At 37.8% G+C, this 18,100-nt stretch overlaps 1 protein-coding gene across 2 annotated transcripts in view; it reads right to left on the reverse strand.

Annotated features, from left to right (window-relative positions):
* Positions 1–18,100, reverse strand: part of LOC135690193 (tight junction protein ZO-1) — a 33,817-nt gene that overhangs the window by 14,863 nt on the left and 854 nt on the right. For both annotated transcript variants that reach the window (XM_089108824.1, XM_089108793.1), the window contains exons 2-12: positions 10,187–10,228; positions 9,738–9,865; positions 8,384–8,486; positions 7,290–7,530; positions 6,260–6,363; positions 4,276–4,513; positions 3,348–3,585; positions 2,791–2,941; positions 2,115–2,217; positions 1,884–1,929; positions 924–1,097 (exon numbers count right to left, since the gene is read on the reverse strand). In XM_089108824.1, coding sequence (XP_088964950.1) covers positions 924–1,097; positions 1,884–1,929; positions 2,115–2,217; positions 2,791–2,941; positions 3,348–3,585; positions 4,276–4,513; positions 6,260–6,363; positions 7,290–7,530; positions 8,384–8,486; positions 9,738–9,865; positions 10,187–10,228 — 1,568 coding nt within the window. The remainder of the gene's footprint in view (positions 1–923; positions 1,098–1,883; positions 1,930–2,114; positions 2,218–2,790; positions 2,942–3,347; positions 3,586–4,275; positions 4,514–6,259; positions 6,364–7,289; positions 7,531–8,383; positions 8,487–9,737; positions 9,866–10,186; positions 10,229–18,100) is intronic.

An 18,100-nucleotide genomic window follows, 5' to 3' on the forward strand; every position in this document is an offset into this window, starting at 1 on the left:
TGAAGAATAAGAATCAGATGAAAAAGGTTCTTGGACAGATAGGTTAATTTGCTTCAAGGTTACCTCAAAGTTATATTGTTTATTCTGAAAAGGTATCTGAAATTGTTGTATACAGCGTACTCTCCTTCAAATTTGCTCTGGATCCGCCCCTGAATCAGGTTGCACCAACATCAAAACGAGAATAACATTAATGTAAAACAATATCAAATCTAAAGGTATGCAGTATTTATGGCTTTTCCCGATTCTAGCATTTGAAAGATTTAGGGAAACTTTTTTGCATTTTGCTTCCGAAGATAGTTATAGAACACTGAGAAGATATGCATACATATTCGCGATTGATTTTCTCGTATGGCATTGTGGGCAAACTAAGAAAAATTTGGTGCAACATCCCCAGTAGGGTAGCTCGACCTTCTCCACTAGGGGGTGGAGGGGTCATCAAAAGTAAGATTTACCGACGAAGACATAGATCAAGAAAAATATGGGTGCTATTTCACATTTAGTACAGATAGACGATTTTACTGAAAAATTAAGGATTTTGAGAACCAACTGGAGACTTTTATAATAAACATAATCAAAGGCAGTAAATTTCATGAAGAATGGGGGTGTTACACCCCTAAATCCCCCGCTAGCTAAGCCCCTTGACATCATATGACAATGTTTGGTAGTTTAGCGTTACTTTAACGGAATGGTCTAGTTTCCATACTGCTCGACCTGATAGTCATAAATAAGCATGATTAATAGTCATAAATTAGCATGATTAATTATTTCAAGTAAAAGCTTAGGGTTAGGGCTAGGTTTAGGGTAAACTAATTACGTCATCAGGTCGAGCAGTATGGAAACTAGACAGCTCCTACTTTAACAGCTAAAACGCTCCTTCGCTGCGCGCAATAAACCGGTCTCGTTGATGGAATGTTTAACATTACCTCGACTTGTTGGGCAGGATTCCCTGGTCCAGAAGTTGTCCCTTGCGTCCCACTCTGTTGGCATACCAAGAGCCGATCAGGCCTTGGTACATCGTGTCTCTCACGTTGAATATTTCGCCTTTGCGAAAGGTTAATTCGTTGTTTCTTGGTTTATCGAAATGGTCAAAGTTGGCTCTAAAATGAAAAATACGCCGACCATCAGTAGAAGAAAATCATCTGAAACGAGGCTGTTCTAACATGGATGCTGATAATGTGCTGAAATTAAACGGGATTCAGAGAAAGGGTTTTTTTTAAAAAGAAACAGAGAACTGAAGGTGTTGTTTAATCATGATTTGAAGATTCTTTTGCATTCAATGACCGTCTTGATCGATGTCAAACCAGCTGTAGCCTGGTTCTTGAATCTGAAAGGAGGTGGTTCACACATGGGCGAAGATGACAAACTGCTTAAATTTTACATATTTCCCCTCAAAAAAGTGCAGAATTTATCATGAATACTGTTCCAAAATACAAGTTAGGCCACATGTTTGCCTGGTTGCCCCCTTAAGAGGAAAACGTCAAATTCAGGCAAGGCCATAAATAAAACTTTAAGCAGGGGAACAGTAATCAGATCTCCTAGTATTTCCAGGTGAGCTATCTGAAGGTTAATAGCAAGAAAAACAAAGGAAAATTGATTTCAAGGAGAGCTTCTTTCCTTTTTAGGGCAGTTAAGGAGGGCAACGTGTAGCTCTTCTCCAGCATTCGAGGACAGCCTGGAGGGGGGCAGGAGCTATGGCTCTCCTCAAATGGTCAAGCCTGAATCCCTCTGTAAAAGTTGCATTTTCAGAAGCCAATAAGTTAGAGCAAAAATAATAAACACGAGAAGACAGAAGGAAGCAAGGAGGTAAATGAAGCTCATCTTCCAACGACATATCAATAATCGCATAAAGAACATATATGAATATTCTGTGATAAATGGCCTACCTCACGAAGAAATTGTCTCCAAGCTGTGTTTTGATTTTGTCGAATTCTAGGGATGATATTAAAAAAAATGAAAAATTTATATATACATAGGAAATTTACACTTTTGATTTTAAATTTCTTGATTGACAGGCTTTTTGCCACCGATCACATCCACAGTTCGTTGATTGACTGCTTTGTTGTCATCAGTCACATTTAAAGTAATAAGAACATAGCCATAAAAGGCATACATACCGCCTTTCTTTGGAACGACAACGAGGCTAACGTCTTCGCCAAGGGCCAGAAGTATCAAAACAGCCTCCTCTCTAGTGATGTCACGGAAATCAATCTCATTGGCCTAGAAAACAATGAGACATTGACGCAAATGAAATCAATCTCATTGGCCTAGAAAACAATGAGACATTGACGCAAATGAAATCAATCTCATTGGCCTAGAAAACAATGAGACATTGACGCAAATGAAATCAATCTCATTGGCCTAGAAAACAATGAGACATTGACGCAAATGAAATCAATCTCATTGGCCTAGAAAACAATGAGACATTGACGCAAATGAAATCAATCTCATTGGCCTAGAAAACAATGAGACATTGACGCAAATGAAATCAATCGCCACGGCCTTATATTTTAGTGAAACCCAAAGGTTTCTTCCCAATCAAGTCACTGTCATTTGTACTTTATTAAAAATTGTTATCAACGAAGTAAAAAATGACATTATATAATTAACAAACAAACGGTAGGTTTTCACTGATCATATGTCAGAATTATTCCAATCTATTTGACGCTTCATGTAGTCACCTTCTAAAGACTACAAACAAACAAAGTCACCTTTTTATATGTATACGAATATTATATTTAAAAAATTGAAAACAAAAGTCTGGCAAAATATAAAGCTTCGTGAAAATGTTACCTCCAGAATAAGATCGCCTTGTTTCAGACCCGCCTTCGCAGCATTGCTCTTTGGCTTCACAGCGGCAGTGAAAATACCAACTGCGTTGCCACCGGCAACTTGAATGCCAAGGCTGCCAGATTTTGAAAAGTGGATGTACTGGCCTTCATGCCTGCAAAATCATGACAGAAAATATTGATTTGCACGCATATATCGATACTTGAAAGAAAACACTAGTATGGTACGATAACTGACTAAATGGATATTGAAGAAGGTGATTTGTGATTGATGATCGATCAGGTTGGCGGAAATGACAATGGCAAAGATAACTGATAATTGCAGTAATAATTGTGTTAATTTATGATTATGATTATGCTTCTTTGCTGATTATGATGATTATGCAGATTATGATAATTATGACTGATGATGATTATGATGATAATGTTGATTATGATTGATGATTACGATTGATGGCGATGATCGATTGCGATAATGCTACTTATAATAATCCCTAAGGGTCAGTGCGATTATGATTCATAACAGCGATAGGAATAATGAAATGAAAACGAAAATCTCACCCCATTGACAATCGCCTATTCTTGATCTGGTCAATCCGTTCACGCTCCCATTTGCTTGCATATGAATCAATCACATTGGTTTGGATCACAGGCTCTACCTTGGCCGGCTTCGCCTCGGGCTGTTTCACTTCCTTCCTCCACGATTCTTTGTCTTGATCAGGTCCATCCGCCCTCTCTTGCTCCTTCACAGCAGAAGATGCGTTCGGAGATTTCCATGTTGTTGCCATTTCATTTTTGGCTGCAGAGAAAACAGGATGTATGATAACTATTAAGCACTATAGAGCTCCCAAAGAAAATTTTAGATGGGAGGGTGTTTCAACTCAAAGTTATTTGAATCATTCTACAGGTATCATACAAATGAAACGCAAAAACAACTCTCCTTCCATCCTTTTTTACAGTATGGATGTTTTATGGCATGTACATAACGCACAGGATCCAATTCCCTTTTCATTTAACGACGGTGCCCAGTATAGCATGCATACAAAGGGCAACATCTACCTTAACCCTTATTCACTGTTTTAGCCACTTTAACCTAGCCCAACATCTACCCCCATCATTGTTGTGGTGTTACTTTGAATGCATTTAACATCTACCCCAATTGTTTCCTCAAATGACGGGGTGTAATGGGGCAAACAAACTATACCAGCCTACTCAACAAAAAAGGGGGAATATAAATTCTGAAAGTCGGCAGCATTAATTATGGGTTCTAAAAAAATATTGTGGTTTCCAAGAAGGAATTTTGGACGCAAAGCCCGTTCGGTTGCACAGCATTCGCGACAAAGCTAAAGGGGAACGGATCGGGCAGACGAAATTTTTTCATAGTAGTTTCTCGAATGACACCCATAGGAAAAGCACTTTCCGATTACAAGGAGGCTACAATTGGTTGCTGAAATGAAAAATGACGTCATCAAATAGTTGTCAGGCTTACGTGGTTCTGATTGCAATTCAATGGGGGCTTGTTCAGCGATCGCAGGCTCCTTCACAGGTGCTACAGGCTCCTCCACAGGCTTCGGCTGCTCCTTCTTCTTCATCTTCGGTGTCCTTGCGGCTGGCAAGGGCTTCACTGCGTTCTTTTCTAGCAGCAAGGATATCTGGCTAGTTGATCCGAGAACGAGGTCAATAGCCTCGCTTAAAGTCTTCACTTTTTCCAAAGGTTTGTCATTTATCTAAAGAAAATTTAAACAGTTATGAACCGTGAAGTCTTTTCAATTGGAATCAAACGAGACCATCTATCAGGGAAAAGCATTAGGCCGTTTGAGAGGGGCTTTGTCAAGCCATAGATTACTGCGTAGTGGGACCAAATATAAAAATGAATTAGATAGATTTCGGAAAAAAATGTCAAATGGAAATTGGCCTTTAGAGAGAAAACGATCTCTTTCTGTCTACACAAGTCGGGACCCTTTGTTTTGATAGTTTCGATTCACGGCCTCTGTTTGAACAAGCCTTGGATTGATCAAGTTCACTTTTGCTTCTGACTCATTGCCGATCTCAGCGAATGATGTTTTTATATGGCAAATATTGATCCACCTGTTTTATAGATGATATCAAAGCGCATGTCTAGACTATTAATAACTTGAAATAGATAAGACATGCATATTGAATCAGCTGACAGACGGTCGCCTAGTGACAAGAACGATGCATAGCCTCCATGACAACCACAACCTCTCTATGATGATAAAGATCGTTTCGTTTTCAAAAGGAGGCTTCGCATAAATGTAGGCCTTGAATCAAAGCGGAACGACGACGGAGGCCCTTCTTGGTAACTTGCGTTTGTCAGGTGACCAGATACTCTATTAAGATGCTTAATAAAATCAGACAAAGAAACCAAATATACTGTTTTATTTACCAACAGCTTTATGCATTGGAAATCCGTAACCACGTTGAAAAATCGTTGATTAAGAAAACAGTCAATGGAATATGTTTGAGAGATTTCGCCTTGTAAAAATGAGATCTCTAAACCTGAAAGGAGTCCATACATTTCATAGTGTAAAGGGGTTAGCGAGATTCTACCTGCAGTACTGACGTTCTTTATTAAAAACCAACGTTGACCCATAAATTTAAGGCAAACCTTATTTAACCCAGTATAAAATGAGAGTCTTGTGACAACACTTGGGAGAAAAAGGCCGCGAAGAGAGGAATTTGCCAAGGATAAAATTACCATGCTTAACGTCTAGGACATGTGCCCTCTCTCAAGCACTGCGCCTGGGTATATATATTTTGTAAAACAGACCGAAAGCAAATAGAACAGAAATCAGCAACCTTATGTTGAGTATTTATTTCTATCCAGCACCTGCAAGAAGTTTTTACGACCCTGAGAAGCTGTGTTTATCGAGCAGGTTCCTGGTTCTTCCTCCTGATGCGACCACACTTAGAGATTCATATGCCTGAGCTGGAGTTGATTCCCTTTAGTATAAGTGAAAGTTTGGCCATCTCGATTTGCGACCATTAACAATGAGGATGTGACCACAACTCGTAATTCTTACACATCGAATTACAGAGAGCTGGTGATTCCCATCGCTCTAAGTGGCAGTCTTGTCAGGAGCTGTCTAGTTTCCACACAGCTCGACCTGATGAAACAATTAGATTAACCTAAACCTAACCCTAACCCTAACCCTAACCCTAACCCTAACCCTTACCCTAAACCTAAACCTAGCCCTAAACCTAATCCTTACCCTAAACCCTTTACTTATTAATCATACTAATTTATGACTATTAATTATGCTTATTCATGACTATCAATTCTGTCTTGTCGAACCACGGACCCTTGGGTCTGTAGGCTGCATTCCACGATCCTAACCACTGAAGCACCTTATTTCATCATTCTTAGGACAATTCCGGACCCTAACAGGCCTCTGCTGTACGCACAATTCGTAAATAGGACTGGACCATCTTTGATAGAAAAAAAAATGTACCTCAATCACTCGGTCCCCTGGCTGTATTTCTCCAGTGGCCAAAGCCGGGCCATTTGGTGCCAATTCTCTGATGTAAAACAGTTGTCCCATCGCAAAACCATAACCTAAGGAGCAAATTTAATATGATTCACTATTACAAACCAAATAGAATTTGTTTACTCGCATGTTCTTTTTGTTAATTCCAAAAAGCTACTGGAACCCGGAAACCAATGGATTTAGCTGTGCAAAACTTAAAGACTCATTGCTAACAATGAGTCACTGCGCTACGCAAGCATCCCATAATGCATTGAATCTTAAATCAATTCTGGATAATCCGCAGAAAGTTATTGCCATTGTTTGGATCGTCGTCTGGACAATTTGTCACGCGCGCAAAGGCTTATTGTTAGCAAGGTCTAGCAAGGTCTTCAATACAGAAGGCTATTTACTGTTAGCAAGGCTATTTTCAAGGTCTTAAATACAGAAATCTTAAGCTACCAATTCGTTTGAACACATTCTCAAAGATCATGGCCTATGTAAAGCTGGTTCTACAGATAACCATCAGTTCAACGCAATTCAGGCATTGCTGCACGAGATCTTGTTATAACAGTTGAAAGAGACTCTTTCATGAGAGTCAGTTCACGCATTTTGATTGGATAAATACCAAATCCTTTTTTGGCAAACAGCTTTGAGATCTCCATTTTAATCTCAGGCCATTCAACTCAGGTAAAGTGATATAGGTGAAAATATAGGTGAAGGCAAAGGATCACTTCATTAAAACATTTTTAGAATAGTTTCTAATTTTGACTACTCTACATGTGCAAAATCAACTTAAAGACACTTTAATCTTTTTTTCAAAACCGGCCTATTATCCTACTGCATGAAAATACAAAACACAATCAATTTTTCGAGAAAACTGCCGCTAAGCATGCTGGTTGCGCAAGAGCCTTTAATCTTTTAAAAAATTCCTGGGATATGGCCAAGAAGTTCTGAAGTTTGCCAATCGATTACTGTTGTCTTGGCAAGATTTATAAGCTCTAGTGAAACACATCACCTCTTCCTCCTCTTTCGATGGTCACCCTGATTTTGTTGTCGTCCAGTGGTTTGTCAACATGTCCGTTCACGGTGACACTGAGGTTTTGTGCTTCGGGTGGCTTTTGCATCACCTCCTGAGCTGCCTCTTGTCTTCTACCCCCAACTGGGGTACTGGCCCCTTTCGGGGTGCTAGGTCCCTTATGGACTGCTTCCTTTGGAGCAGACCTTGGGCTTCCGGGTACCTTTAATCTTCTGATTACCTGAGATTGACAAGAGGACAATAAATGGCAACTAACATCCTGTCAGTCAACCGTTCAGAGTTAGAAAAAGCCCCAGTTAACTCCGTTTATGAATGAGAAAACCTTAAGAATTAGCTTTACGTTGCCGATTGGATACCTAACAATAGGCCTATTGTATATACCAACCAATGAGAAACGGCCATCGAAATGCATCGAGAAATAGTGCTCTAAAATCCCAGGGTATAGAATCTGGTCCCTTTCCTATGACTAATTTTTGACAAAATGAATAGAAATTTACCTATTTCTCGCTCTAGAAGTAACAAAAACGTTACCTAAATAAAACCTCTTTAAAAGCTGATGACAGCCGGGATGTCTCAGCTTGAACAGTTTTATATTTCACTCAGAAAATAATTCACCACAGGAGTAAATATGAAACCGAGGTTGTCAAGAAGCAGCTTATTGTGAGAAGGGGGCTGTCAGTGAGGAGTTTTTTTTCAGAAGGAGGTTGTTAAATTTCATTCCATTAAGCAACATTCTTACAGCGTGTATATTAAAAATCTATTTACTTAGTATTATAAAAAGGGAGGATATTTTGATTATAATAAAAGAATATCTGTGAGTGTTGCCTAGGACGCTGAGATAAACCTGAAAGGTTATCGAGCTAAGTGCCCTGTTAAATACGCTTGTGATACAATTATCAACATTTAAAAAATTTGAATTTCGAAAAATTATAAACAACAGTAACAGAACAAAGTTTTCAAGAAAGAATCAAAAGTTACATAAAACTGGAAAAAATAGGAAACACGGCATCTTGTGACTGAAGGTGAGTTTTATGAGGTTGGTAATGGATTGAGAGAGTATCACGTGACCATACCATTCTCGCTTGCATGCCAGCATCTCTAAGCGCCTGCACAGCGTCATTGTGACTAGCTCGGTTCATGTTTCGTGTATTCACGAACATGATTTGGTCGCTGACCCTGGGAACAAAACAAGATTCGCATAAGCCACTGTCTTACCATATACAATAATTTTTTCGTTTTTCATTTTAAATACAAATTACAAATTTCAGCTAGAAATAACTGTTTTAAAAATTGACCGTTTGATAAAACCAAATTAAAAAGCATCCAATTATAGCATCCAATTATGGGGAAAATAACTAGATGGGGTTAGCAAATTAAAGGTAAACTGGCGTGTTAGAATCAGCAAGAAGGGTTTTGGGGCAGGCCTGGTCCTTTGAAGAAACCATAGCTCTTGTCCCCACTCATGGTTCCCCACAATGCTCAAGGGGAGCTGCATAATAGTCTCCTAAACTGTTTACAAAAGCGAACTGCCCTCCTTGAAATCAATTTTTCTTCAGTTCTACTTTTAAAAATCTATGAATAGATCATCTGGAAATTAATAGGACAGCTGTTTATTACTCCCCTGATGGAGTCTTGTGGCCAGGTCTGGTTTTGGGGGGCAATCAAGAAAGGAAAACTATTTTATCAGGAATCTTTATTGAAAGCTGAGGGCCTGTGGAAATGTCGACATTCTAGAGTGGGGCACAAAGGAGGGAGGTATTTACATCGATGTAATTGCTACTTGTATATGTCATATGTATTTTGTGATGTTCAAATGTATTGATCTTTGAATTTTGGATATGAATCTTTTAGCTTAATGCTAATATTACAAAGGTGCTGTGTATTTCAATGCCATTTATGGCATCGGCCTATATTGGTGGCAAATCTAATGGGAGTGTACTGCTTTATGTGATGCAGCTTCTTGAAATGACATTAAAGGTAAAAGGAGATTGAAAGATTCAATATTTTAAAAGTATGCAAAAGGAAAACTTTGAATTTGTCTTTAGCCTCGATCATGGGTGGAGACCCGGCTGGCGAGGGCTTTTAAAACTGCATTGGGTGGGGGTTAAGGGAAAATCGGAGGCTTTATAAACAGGGGCTAAAAAGATTTTATATAAAGGTATTAAACAATAAATCCTAAATAGGTATATATATATATATATTAAAATAGACTAGAGGAAAGTGTTTTGTGATAACGGCAAAATTGTTTATGTGATAACGGCAAAATTCGAAAAAAAAGATTGCGTTGTAAAATAAAGTTTTAACAAATTTTTGGCGGTACAGAACTTGAAAATGGCTTTGAAAAAGCAGACATTTGATAACACTTCACCATATATTGCCAAATGTTTGCTTTTTTCAAAGCCATTTAAAAAAAGTAATTCAACTCACTTGAGCAGGCCATCTGACGGGCTTCCGGGTACGATATCCGAAACGATAATTGCCGTTGAACCAGTGCTGAAATGGGGATTGTCTACACCCCCGGAAATGGCAATACCAAAGCCTTGATTCGGCTGAGTCTACAAAAAATGCAGGAGGCACAATCAGAGAGGATTTTTCACAAACTCTGCAAAAACGTAATAGCTACCTTGTTTTAATATAAAAAGGAAAGAATTAATGATTCATGAAAAAATTGACTTAGTACCAAATTCTTTAGAAAAGAAAAATTACTATCAACACGAGCAATAAGAGTAAAATCCAGAAAAAATATCCCCTTCTTCCAGACGATGACTTCTTATAAAGGATTATTATCTTTGTTCTAGGGTATCCTCTTCTATCCAATCTTCAGCTCCTTTGAACAAATTAGGTTTCGAAACAATGTCATGAAATATTCTTCTTACCTTTTCGATAATAACTGTCTTTGTATCATAAGCTGATTCATCCTAAAAAATATCGAGTAAAATACAAAATCAGATGGAATACTTTTATAAAAATTACACGGTGATGCTGTGTTAAGAACTTGAAAATTCAGTACTTATGTTTCAAATATTTATAAATTTATCGGAGATCAAAGTCAGTATGTCCCCTCAGTCAGCCGTTCAGAGTTGTGTAGCGCGTTTGTGATTTAGAAGGCAATGAGAACTAGTCTTACGCTGATTGGATAAGTAACAATTGGTCTATTGTGTATCTAAACAATGGGAAATTCAAATGGCCTGCGACAGAATCCAGAAAAGTTGTTAACCTTCCACCAGACAAAAACATCCCAGAAGGCACACCTTCCTCACAAAACAATATAAAGTGGGCGTGGCTTGTTTGTGTCATAGGAGCTTCCACTGTTTTTCGTGGATTTTCCTCCGGTCATTGGCCGTGCGACTGTAATGTTTTCCTGATTCTGACCAGCAAAATGCGCCGTGACGTAGTGCGTTTGGGCATTTGGTGGAAGGCGAAAACATGGAACTTGGAAACATAGCATATCAAAGTCTCTTTTACTGACACTTCTAAGAGGTTGCAAGTTGATATTTATCTATATATCAAGGAATTTGATGAAAAGGACGTGAAGGCTAAAGGAAAACCATAGATTTGAGATTTAATTGCGTCATTTTTAAAACTCGAATCCAGCTTCGTTAAACAGTTTATGCTTTGCTCCTTAGTCGCTTCGCAACAATTTAAATTAAATGTTTACGAGGACTGAAAATCGAAAACCAAAGCAATCAATACACTAAGCCTTGGCGAATTAATGAAATAAGAGCATAGAAACATTCTAAAAACACTCGTTTACGCGGGTTTTGTATCAAAATCAAAACAAATTGTAAGTTGCCTGGTTTTATACGCACTTGTTTTGAAAAAGGCCAAACCATGAAACATTTATCAGCATCCTTTCATCAATTCTGTTGATCGTTTTTAATTTACAAAGTAATTACAAAACAAAATTAAAAATTCATAAGATTAATTCATAAGTAATGGGGATCGTAGCCCGAACGTCGCCTTAAGCTAAAACACCATTGTCTGGAGACCTTTACTAAAAAATGCTTCGTTAGGGCCTAGAAAAGATTTCTCTAAAGGCTTTGTGCATGTTTAATACATATGGGGAAATGTTCGTACTGCAAAAAAGGATTAGATCTGCGACGTGGAAGGTCGCTGTGAAGGAGAGGAAACAGGGGGATAAGGAAGAATATTTGGGTAGAACCTCTATTATTACTCCTCCATAGTTACAGTTCCTTTCCACAACTCGTGTTTCCCTTTGAACTGCATGAGCCTACGCATAGATTTAACATTGGAAAGTCTAGGCCTATTTCAGAAACTGAAGCTTCCTTCTGTACGAGCCTGCAGGGTCTAAAGCGGTCAAAATTGATTTCTTCGAGAAACCGGGAATCGTCCCTTTTTGGTGTCGGGGATCGTAAATTAGTAAGTTTTTGTGAGCGGAATTCGGGAATCGATAAGACCGGGATTCGGGAATTGACTGTCGCAGACCAATTGGGTACTCCCGTGAAAGGGGTTTCGATTGTGCTTACAAAAATACGGATCCAAATCGGCCAGGTTCCAGCCTGGATCTGATATGATGTTTCAAAGGGTTAACACTGGAATAGGCACAAAAAGGTTAACACTGGAATAGGCACACCGAAGCTGGCCCACTTCAAGCCAATGGATAGGATCCAAAAGATGCCGCGAGAATGCAACACTGATCCGAACAAGATTAAGGTCGGACTAGCTCAAATCCATTCCATTGTGCATGCGATACATATGTTTTCTTATGTTTTATTTTCTCCGAATGAATCATTTATCTATTCGCAGAATTTCTGCTTTCCGGAAATAAGGTCACTGACATAAGCATGGGGACACTAATGTCAAATTCAAATGGTGGTGTGGACAAGAATTGTCCTAAGAAGGGGTTTGGCCCCCAAACCAAGGCTACTGCTCCGACACAAGGCTCTAATCCCTTAGCATTCCACTACCTCCATCCTCCATGAAACGAGACACATCTTCATGTAACACGTACTGAATTTAATTTATCAATGCTTTTTTGGGAATAGGGAAAGCGGAAGTAATTGTGTTTCGGAAATGAAAATAAAAATTTATCAATATTTTGCTTCAAAAATTTTCCTCAAATTTCAAATTAATGCTGGAGAAATAATAATTTATAACAACCTGCTTTGGAAGGCTATCATCTTGTGTAATTAAACATATTCTAAATAAAAATTTGTTTCCCAATTCAAATTTTTAATGCAGTGAAAATTGATACTCCAAAGAAACATACACTCATTCTTTATAAGAAACTGGCTTTAAGAAACGAGTACTGGACAGTCGGAAAAATTAAGAAACTTCAGTACTCCAAGCAAAAAAATTAAGAAACTATTAAATCGTGATAAAATTGAGAACAACGAAATTTTGTAAAATCCAAGAACATGATAGCCCTGATGGCCTAGAAATTAAGACACAAGGGATAAAAATATACTTCACACGTCTAAATACAGCTTCAGAACGGAAGCGAACCTCTTGACGTGCTAAGAAAGGTCACGAACATTTCATAACATCATTCATGACATCATAATTAAGAAACTCTTAAAAAGCAATGAGTATTGAAATTTCCAGAACATTAAGAAACTGGAGTACTCAACATCGACCTTTGTTTCTTATAAAAAATAATGAGAGTAAAATCCTTATCCTCCCAACCACTATATCCTTATCCTTATCCTAGAAACGCTCCAACAAAAACTTAAGATTTTTCACCCTTCACTCCACTCCTTTGCAAGGACTACGGAGGTAAGATTGTTCCTTGTTCTTGGTTTTTAGTATGTTCAGCCACCCCCCCCCCCCGCCCCCCTCAAAACGTAAAAGCTCCCGCAATCCGCAAAATGTTGCGTAGACCTTGCCCCTAAATTCGTGGGACAAAACAGCCTATGAAAATCTCGTACACATCTGGTGGCAATCCCATTTGTGGGAATCTCTTCACGCCTCTGCAAGAGTGAATTACCCTTCGCATGACACAGTACATTATTTGAAACCACGCTCAGTCTAATGATAAAACTCCTTGATGACAGACGTTCGTTCAAAAATCTGACTTCGTCAAGTGGTTTTCGTGGGAGACTTTGTACATTTAATCCCTGCAGGAACATGTGTTTGCAAAAACCGAAGAGGAAACTGCAAAACCATAACACATATGAGCAAATCTGGTAACCGCTTATTGTGGCTCAACTCTGTAAACTCTGATTTTCTCATTGATCAAAATCTCGTTTAAGGAATTAGCCTTACCCTCGAACAAGCGCCTTGAATGGGGTGAGGTATTGCAAGGAATTAGCCTTACCCCTGAATAAGCCCCTTGAATGGGGTGAGGTGTTGCCTTGACAGCAATATGTTTATCTTAACATATCTCAAATTTTAAGGATACTGACCAGCTTTTAATCAAGGAAGAACATTTACCCCGGCTGCTAAACAAGCCCCAGCAGGATCAATTTGGCTTAAATTTTTGGTTTGTCCCCCCCCCTCAGAGCTTAGTGGCTGGCGCCGCCATTGCAAGTCCCCATCTTTGAACTATGACCCCCTGCCCTCTGATAAGCCCTTACACAAAAATGTGTTCTGCAAAATATGACTCTAGTGGCTTTTCCCAGGACGTTAGGTGATCTGATAAACAAAATCATATAATTGGCACAAGTTATATATGGTGACGTCATGTCAGCTTAACCTTTCATTAACGATAAGAAAGTTCTATGAGAAATATCTACAAGAGGCCAAGAGGTCATTAACATATATCTATTCACGACACCACCTACTTGGAAACCAAGCAAAGAATCTTCCATATTGGAGGTGCGCCAAATTTTAAAGTTGGGACAACAGATAAGGAACTTGGTGTTAAACTTTCTACAAGTTACTCTGCTCTCTCCAAAGATAGCACCCAAGAGGGAGCTGCCAAGTTCTAGCGAAAACAAGAGGGAGCTGCCAAGTTTGGGAAGGTTGAGCTGAAGAACACTTTAGCCATAAATGAGTCATTCAAATAAAAATAGTTCACCAGCCTGAGTTTTCAGTTCCATGTTTTTAAAATTCCTCTACAAAAAGGCGTCCCAGAGCCAGGGAAGGTCAGGGGAGTGTTGTCCCTGTACTTTTTTCTCAAACTATGACATTTATGTTGTGAACCAAAGATAATGGAGGAAAAACCAACAAATTTTTTTGCAAATTTGCCTAGAGCCTCATCCCTAAAGTGCTCCAGTGCACCTGACATACACTACAAGTAAACAAATATATACTACCTAATAAAAAAATCGGATTGTAAAAATTGGAGAAAGGAATTGCATGCAGGGGAATTTCTTGTAAAGGAATTCTTTCAGTTGCTTGGCTAATCAAGGAGAGACCCTCCCTAAAATTTAACTGACCCCCCACCCCCCTTCTTAAAAGGGGTGTCACGATGCTTTTCTTGATTTGTGATCCAATTTCAAAAGAAAAAAAAATAAACTTTTGTAATGTCATCATTTCAGAATTATATAATATCCTACAGCAACTTCAGCTAAACACAGGGAAATATGTCAGCATATCTTAAAGAAGCTTATTGCTAAACCTCAATGAAACACTCATTACATTTAATTACATTTATATTGGCTTAAGGATAGGCTTGATTTTCTCTCACACAATTGTAAATTATAATGACTCATTTTATGGATAAAATAAGTGGTGATTGCCTTATTGAGCAATAAACGTTATTCTGATGAAAGTAATTAAAATATTTTGCAAACCATACTTTCTGAACCAAATCATCTCTACACACTTTATCCTAGTATATCAAAATTGCCTGGGACACAAGAAAAGGGGTACCCCTAAAGGTCTGGCCGTTTTAGGAGCGTGATAGCTATTACTCCCCTCCAGGCTCTCCTCAAATTCTGAAGAGGAGCTATAGATTGTTCTCCTACAAAGCAAATTACTCACCCCAAAGTCAATTTTTTCCTGTGTTTCTATTCATATTCATTTACAAATAGCTCACATGAAAAATATTAGGAGAGCTGTTTACTGCTCCCCTTGTAAAAGTCTTATGACCAAGCCTGCCTTTATGAACAGCAAGAGCTCGTTCTGGACAGTGGTGATACAGGTCTCAGCACCCCTGATTCTATTTCTTTGGAATAGGACTGGACACTAGTCTATAGATATTACTATGCTAATTTATGTTGCTTGTGTTTAGTATGTATCATGTGGTTATCTTATGATGATTAGTCAGTCTTGAGTCTCAATACAAGACGTGATATCAACCAAAGTCAGAATTAGCTATAACCTATGAGCAGTCTTAAAGATTTAGGAGCAAAGAAGATTATAGCGTGCAACTCATAAAGTTTTATTGCCCTTGTAAATTTGAAATCTCCCTTTCCCCCAGAATCAATGTTGAATCAGTTCTATCATCAACATTAAATAAGGGAGGGGAAGAATCTATTTTCCAAGGCAAAGAGAAAACATCAACTTCTCTTGAAAAGTCTAAACTATTTTTGCTGAGGATTATTTATATACCCTGTGAAATCTTTTGTCTGATGATTCTTAAAGTGTTGGTTTTAGATATCTAACTCTCTTTTCAAGGATGTCTCTTCAAACCAGGAAGAAAATGGTTTTCTAAACGAGTCCTTCCAAAATCCCATGCTGGCAGCTCATCTGCATACAAAGGAGGCAAATAAATCTAGTTCAGACATAAATCTTGATAATAGGGCTGAACTTTAACAGTTATCTTTTGTATGTTAAGATGTCTGGTAGACTTAAAGACACACGACAAAGTAAATTGTTTTTGATTTTGACAGGCTAGAAATAGACAAACAATAAAGACTGGTTTCCTTTTATCTTTGGTGCCATTTATGGGGTCAAATGCGAAAACAATTATGTAATGGACAATTTGAAGCCCTGGGCTGTAAGATGTTTTGATGACCTCGTTCAAACAAGATAGAATAACGCAAAACATTGAGCAAAATAGTAGCAATGGACGGCAGCTTGATACTTTCAAATGCCAGAACATATTAAAAATTGAGCTATTTGAAACAACTTGTCTTTATAACTAGGAATTTAAGTAAAATTATACTAGGGAAAAAAAGCAAAGGCATATCAATAACATTGACGGACACCTGGGGGGGGGTAGGGGGTAGCTGCCCCAATATTATGGAGAAAATGGTCCTTTGTTATAAAACAATGGGAAAATGTGATGCCTTCTTATCAAAACAATAGGCTTGACTCCCAATATTTGACCAAGTGGCTAGCCCTGGTTAATAAATTTGCTTTTTTTTCCCCAGACAAGTCTACTCTAATTCCTAGTTATATTTCATTGTATATATATATACTTTTGGTAACTAATCTGGTAACTTTTGGTAACTTGGTAACTTTTGGTAACTTATGTCTCAATTGTTTATCTTGAAAAGATTTTATTTGGATAAATTTAAAGATCTTTGAAGGGTAAAAGACATGTGTCCAAAATGTTGTTGTGCTGTCATTCATAAGGTAAGGGATAAACCCTAGAGTTTTTGCATGTCTGTATGCATTGCCCTTAGACCTGATCTGGCTATCTAGCTGATTCAGGCAATTGAACTCCATTACCAAAACATGTCTTGCTTCAAAGAGAAAGGAATAGAACTTAGGCTAGTTCTTGAAAGGTCAAGTTGCTTTTCTTTAAGCTACAAATAGTTTATTCAAAAGTGGTAATCGTGTATATATTTAGAAAACAAAACGACTAGGCAATGATGCAAGTTAATATCCTAAAACTTCTACCTCAGCAGGCCCTGGAGGACTTCTCCTTTAAAAAATATTCTTGGACAGACAATTATACGGAAATGCACAGGAAATGCTTGAAACGTTGTCTGGTACATTGATCATGATTATACGGAATGACAGCATACTTTTTTCATCTAGAATCTAACTAGATACTGAGTTCTGTTTAAGAACTTCGCAATGTTGAACTTTTACTTTTGTTCAGATTAAAGTGCAAATTAGGGTTTAAAAATTATCCATGCAGAAATTCACCCAAAATTTGAAGGATATAATTATTTAAAATGATTGATGAACATAAATGTAGGATTTTGTCATTAGAAACTTATTAGAGAAGATCTACCTATAAACATCTTTAAAAGAAAGTAAATATTTGATTTAAAAAACAACAGTTACAAGATAGCTCAAATTTAATATTCCATATATTGTATGAAATACACAAGAAAACTGGATTCAAATGCCAAGTTAAATAGAACAATTATTTAACAAACCAGAATTTTTAATGTGCTTTAAAGGCAATACTTTTGCTTTGACTATCTGAAAAGGGAGAACCCAGACAACAAAACTAACAAACTATTTAACATTGAAAGCCTACCTGATAACCTTTCTTTAAAAGTTCTTTATCTTGATATTTTGCAAAAGATTTGAAAGAAAACGAGAAATCTAATTACACCGTTTTGAAAGCGTTTATAGAGTTACAGTGCTGGTTGGATCAAGTTCAATAACAAAATTTTCCAAAAGATTTCTGTTCATGCGGAACAAAGTTGAAGATTCACTAAAGATGGCGGTGAAGGCTAAGAAATCTTCAATTCTTGTTTTTGTAATACGATACTTCTTCAAAAAAAGCTCAAAATTTCCGACGAAAGTTTACAAGGAGGCAAAACATAAGAGAAACGACATAAAGTGGCCTGTTTTGTATTCCTGGTTCGAAAAGATATTGTTCGCCGTGACAGATAAAGACCTTGAAAAATCCATTGTCTTCCAATTACATTTGAAAGCGAGCAGAAAGATGTCCCGCCCAAAGACGAACAAACAACGTGTTTACCTTGGAATCCCAGACTTTAAGAGAAGAATTATGCTACTTTTAGGCAGATGAAATG

The sequence above is a fragment of the Rhopilema esculentum genome, chromosome 1 (assembly GCF_057945365.1).
Source record: "Rhopilema esculentum isolate cy_ngs chromosome 1, ASM5794536v1, whole genome shotgun sequence".
NCBI classification, from domain to species: domain Eukaryota; kingdom Metazoa; phylum Cnidaria; class Scyphozoa; order Rhizostomeae; family Rhizostomatidae; genus Rhopilema; species Rhopilema esculentum.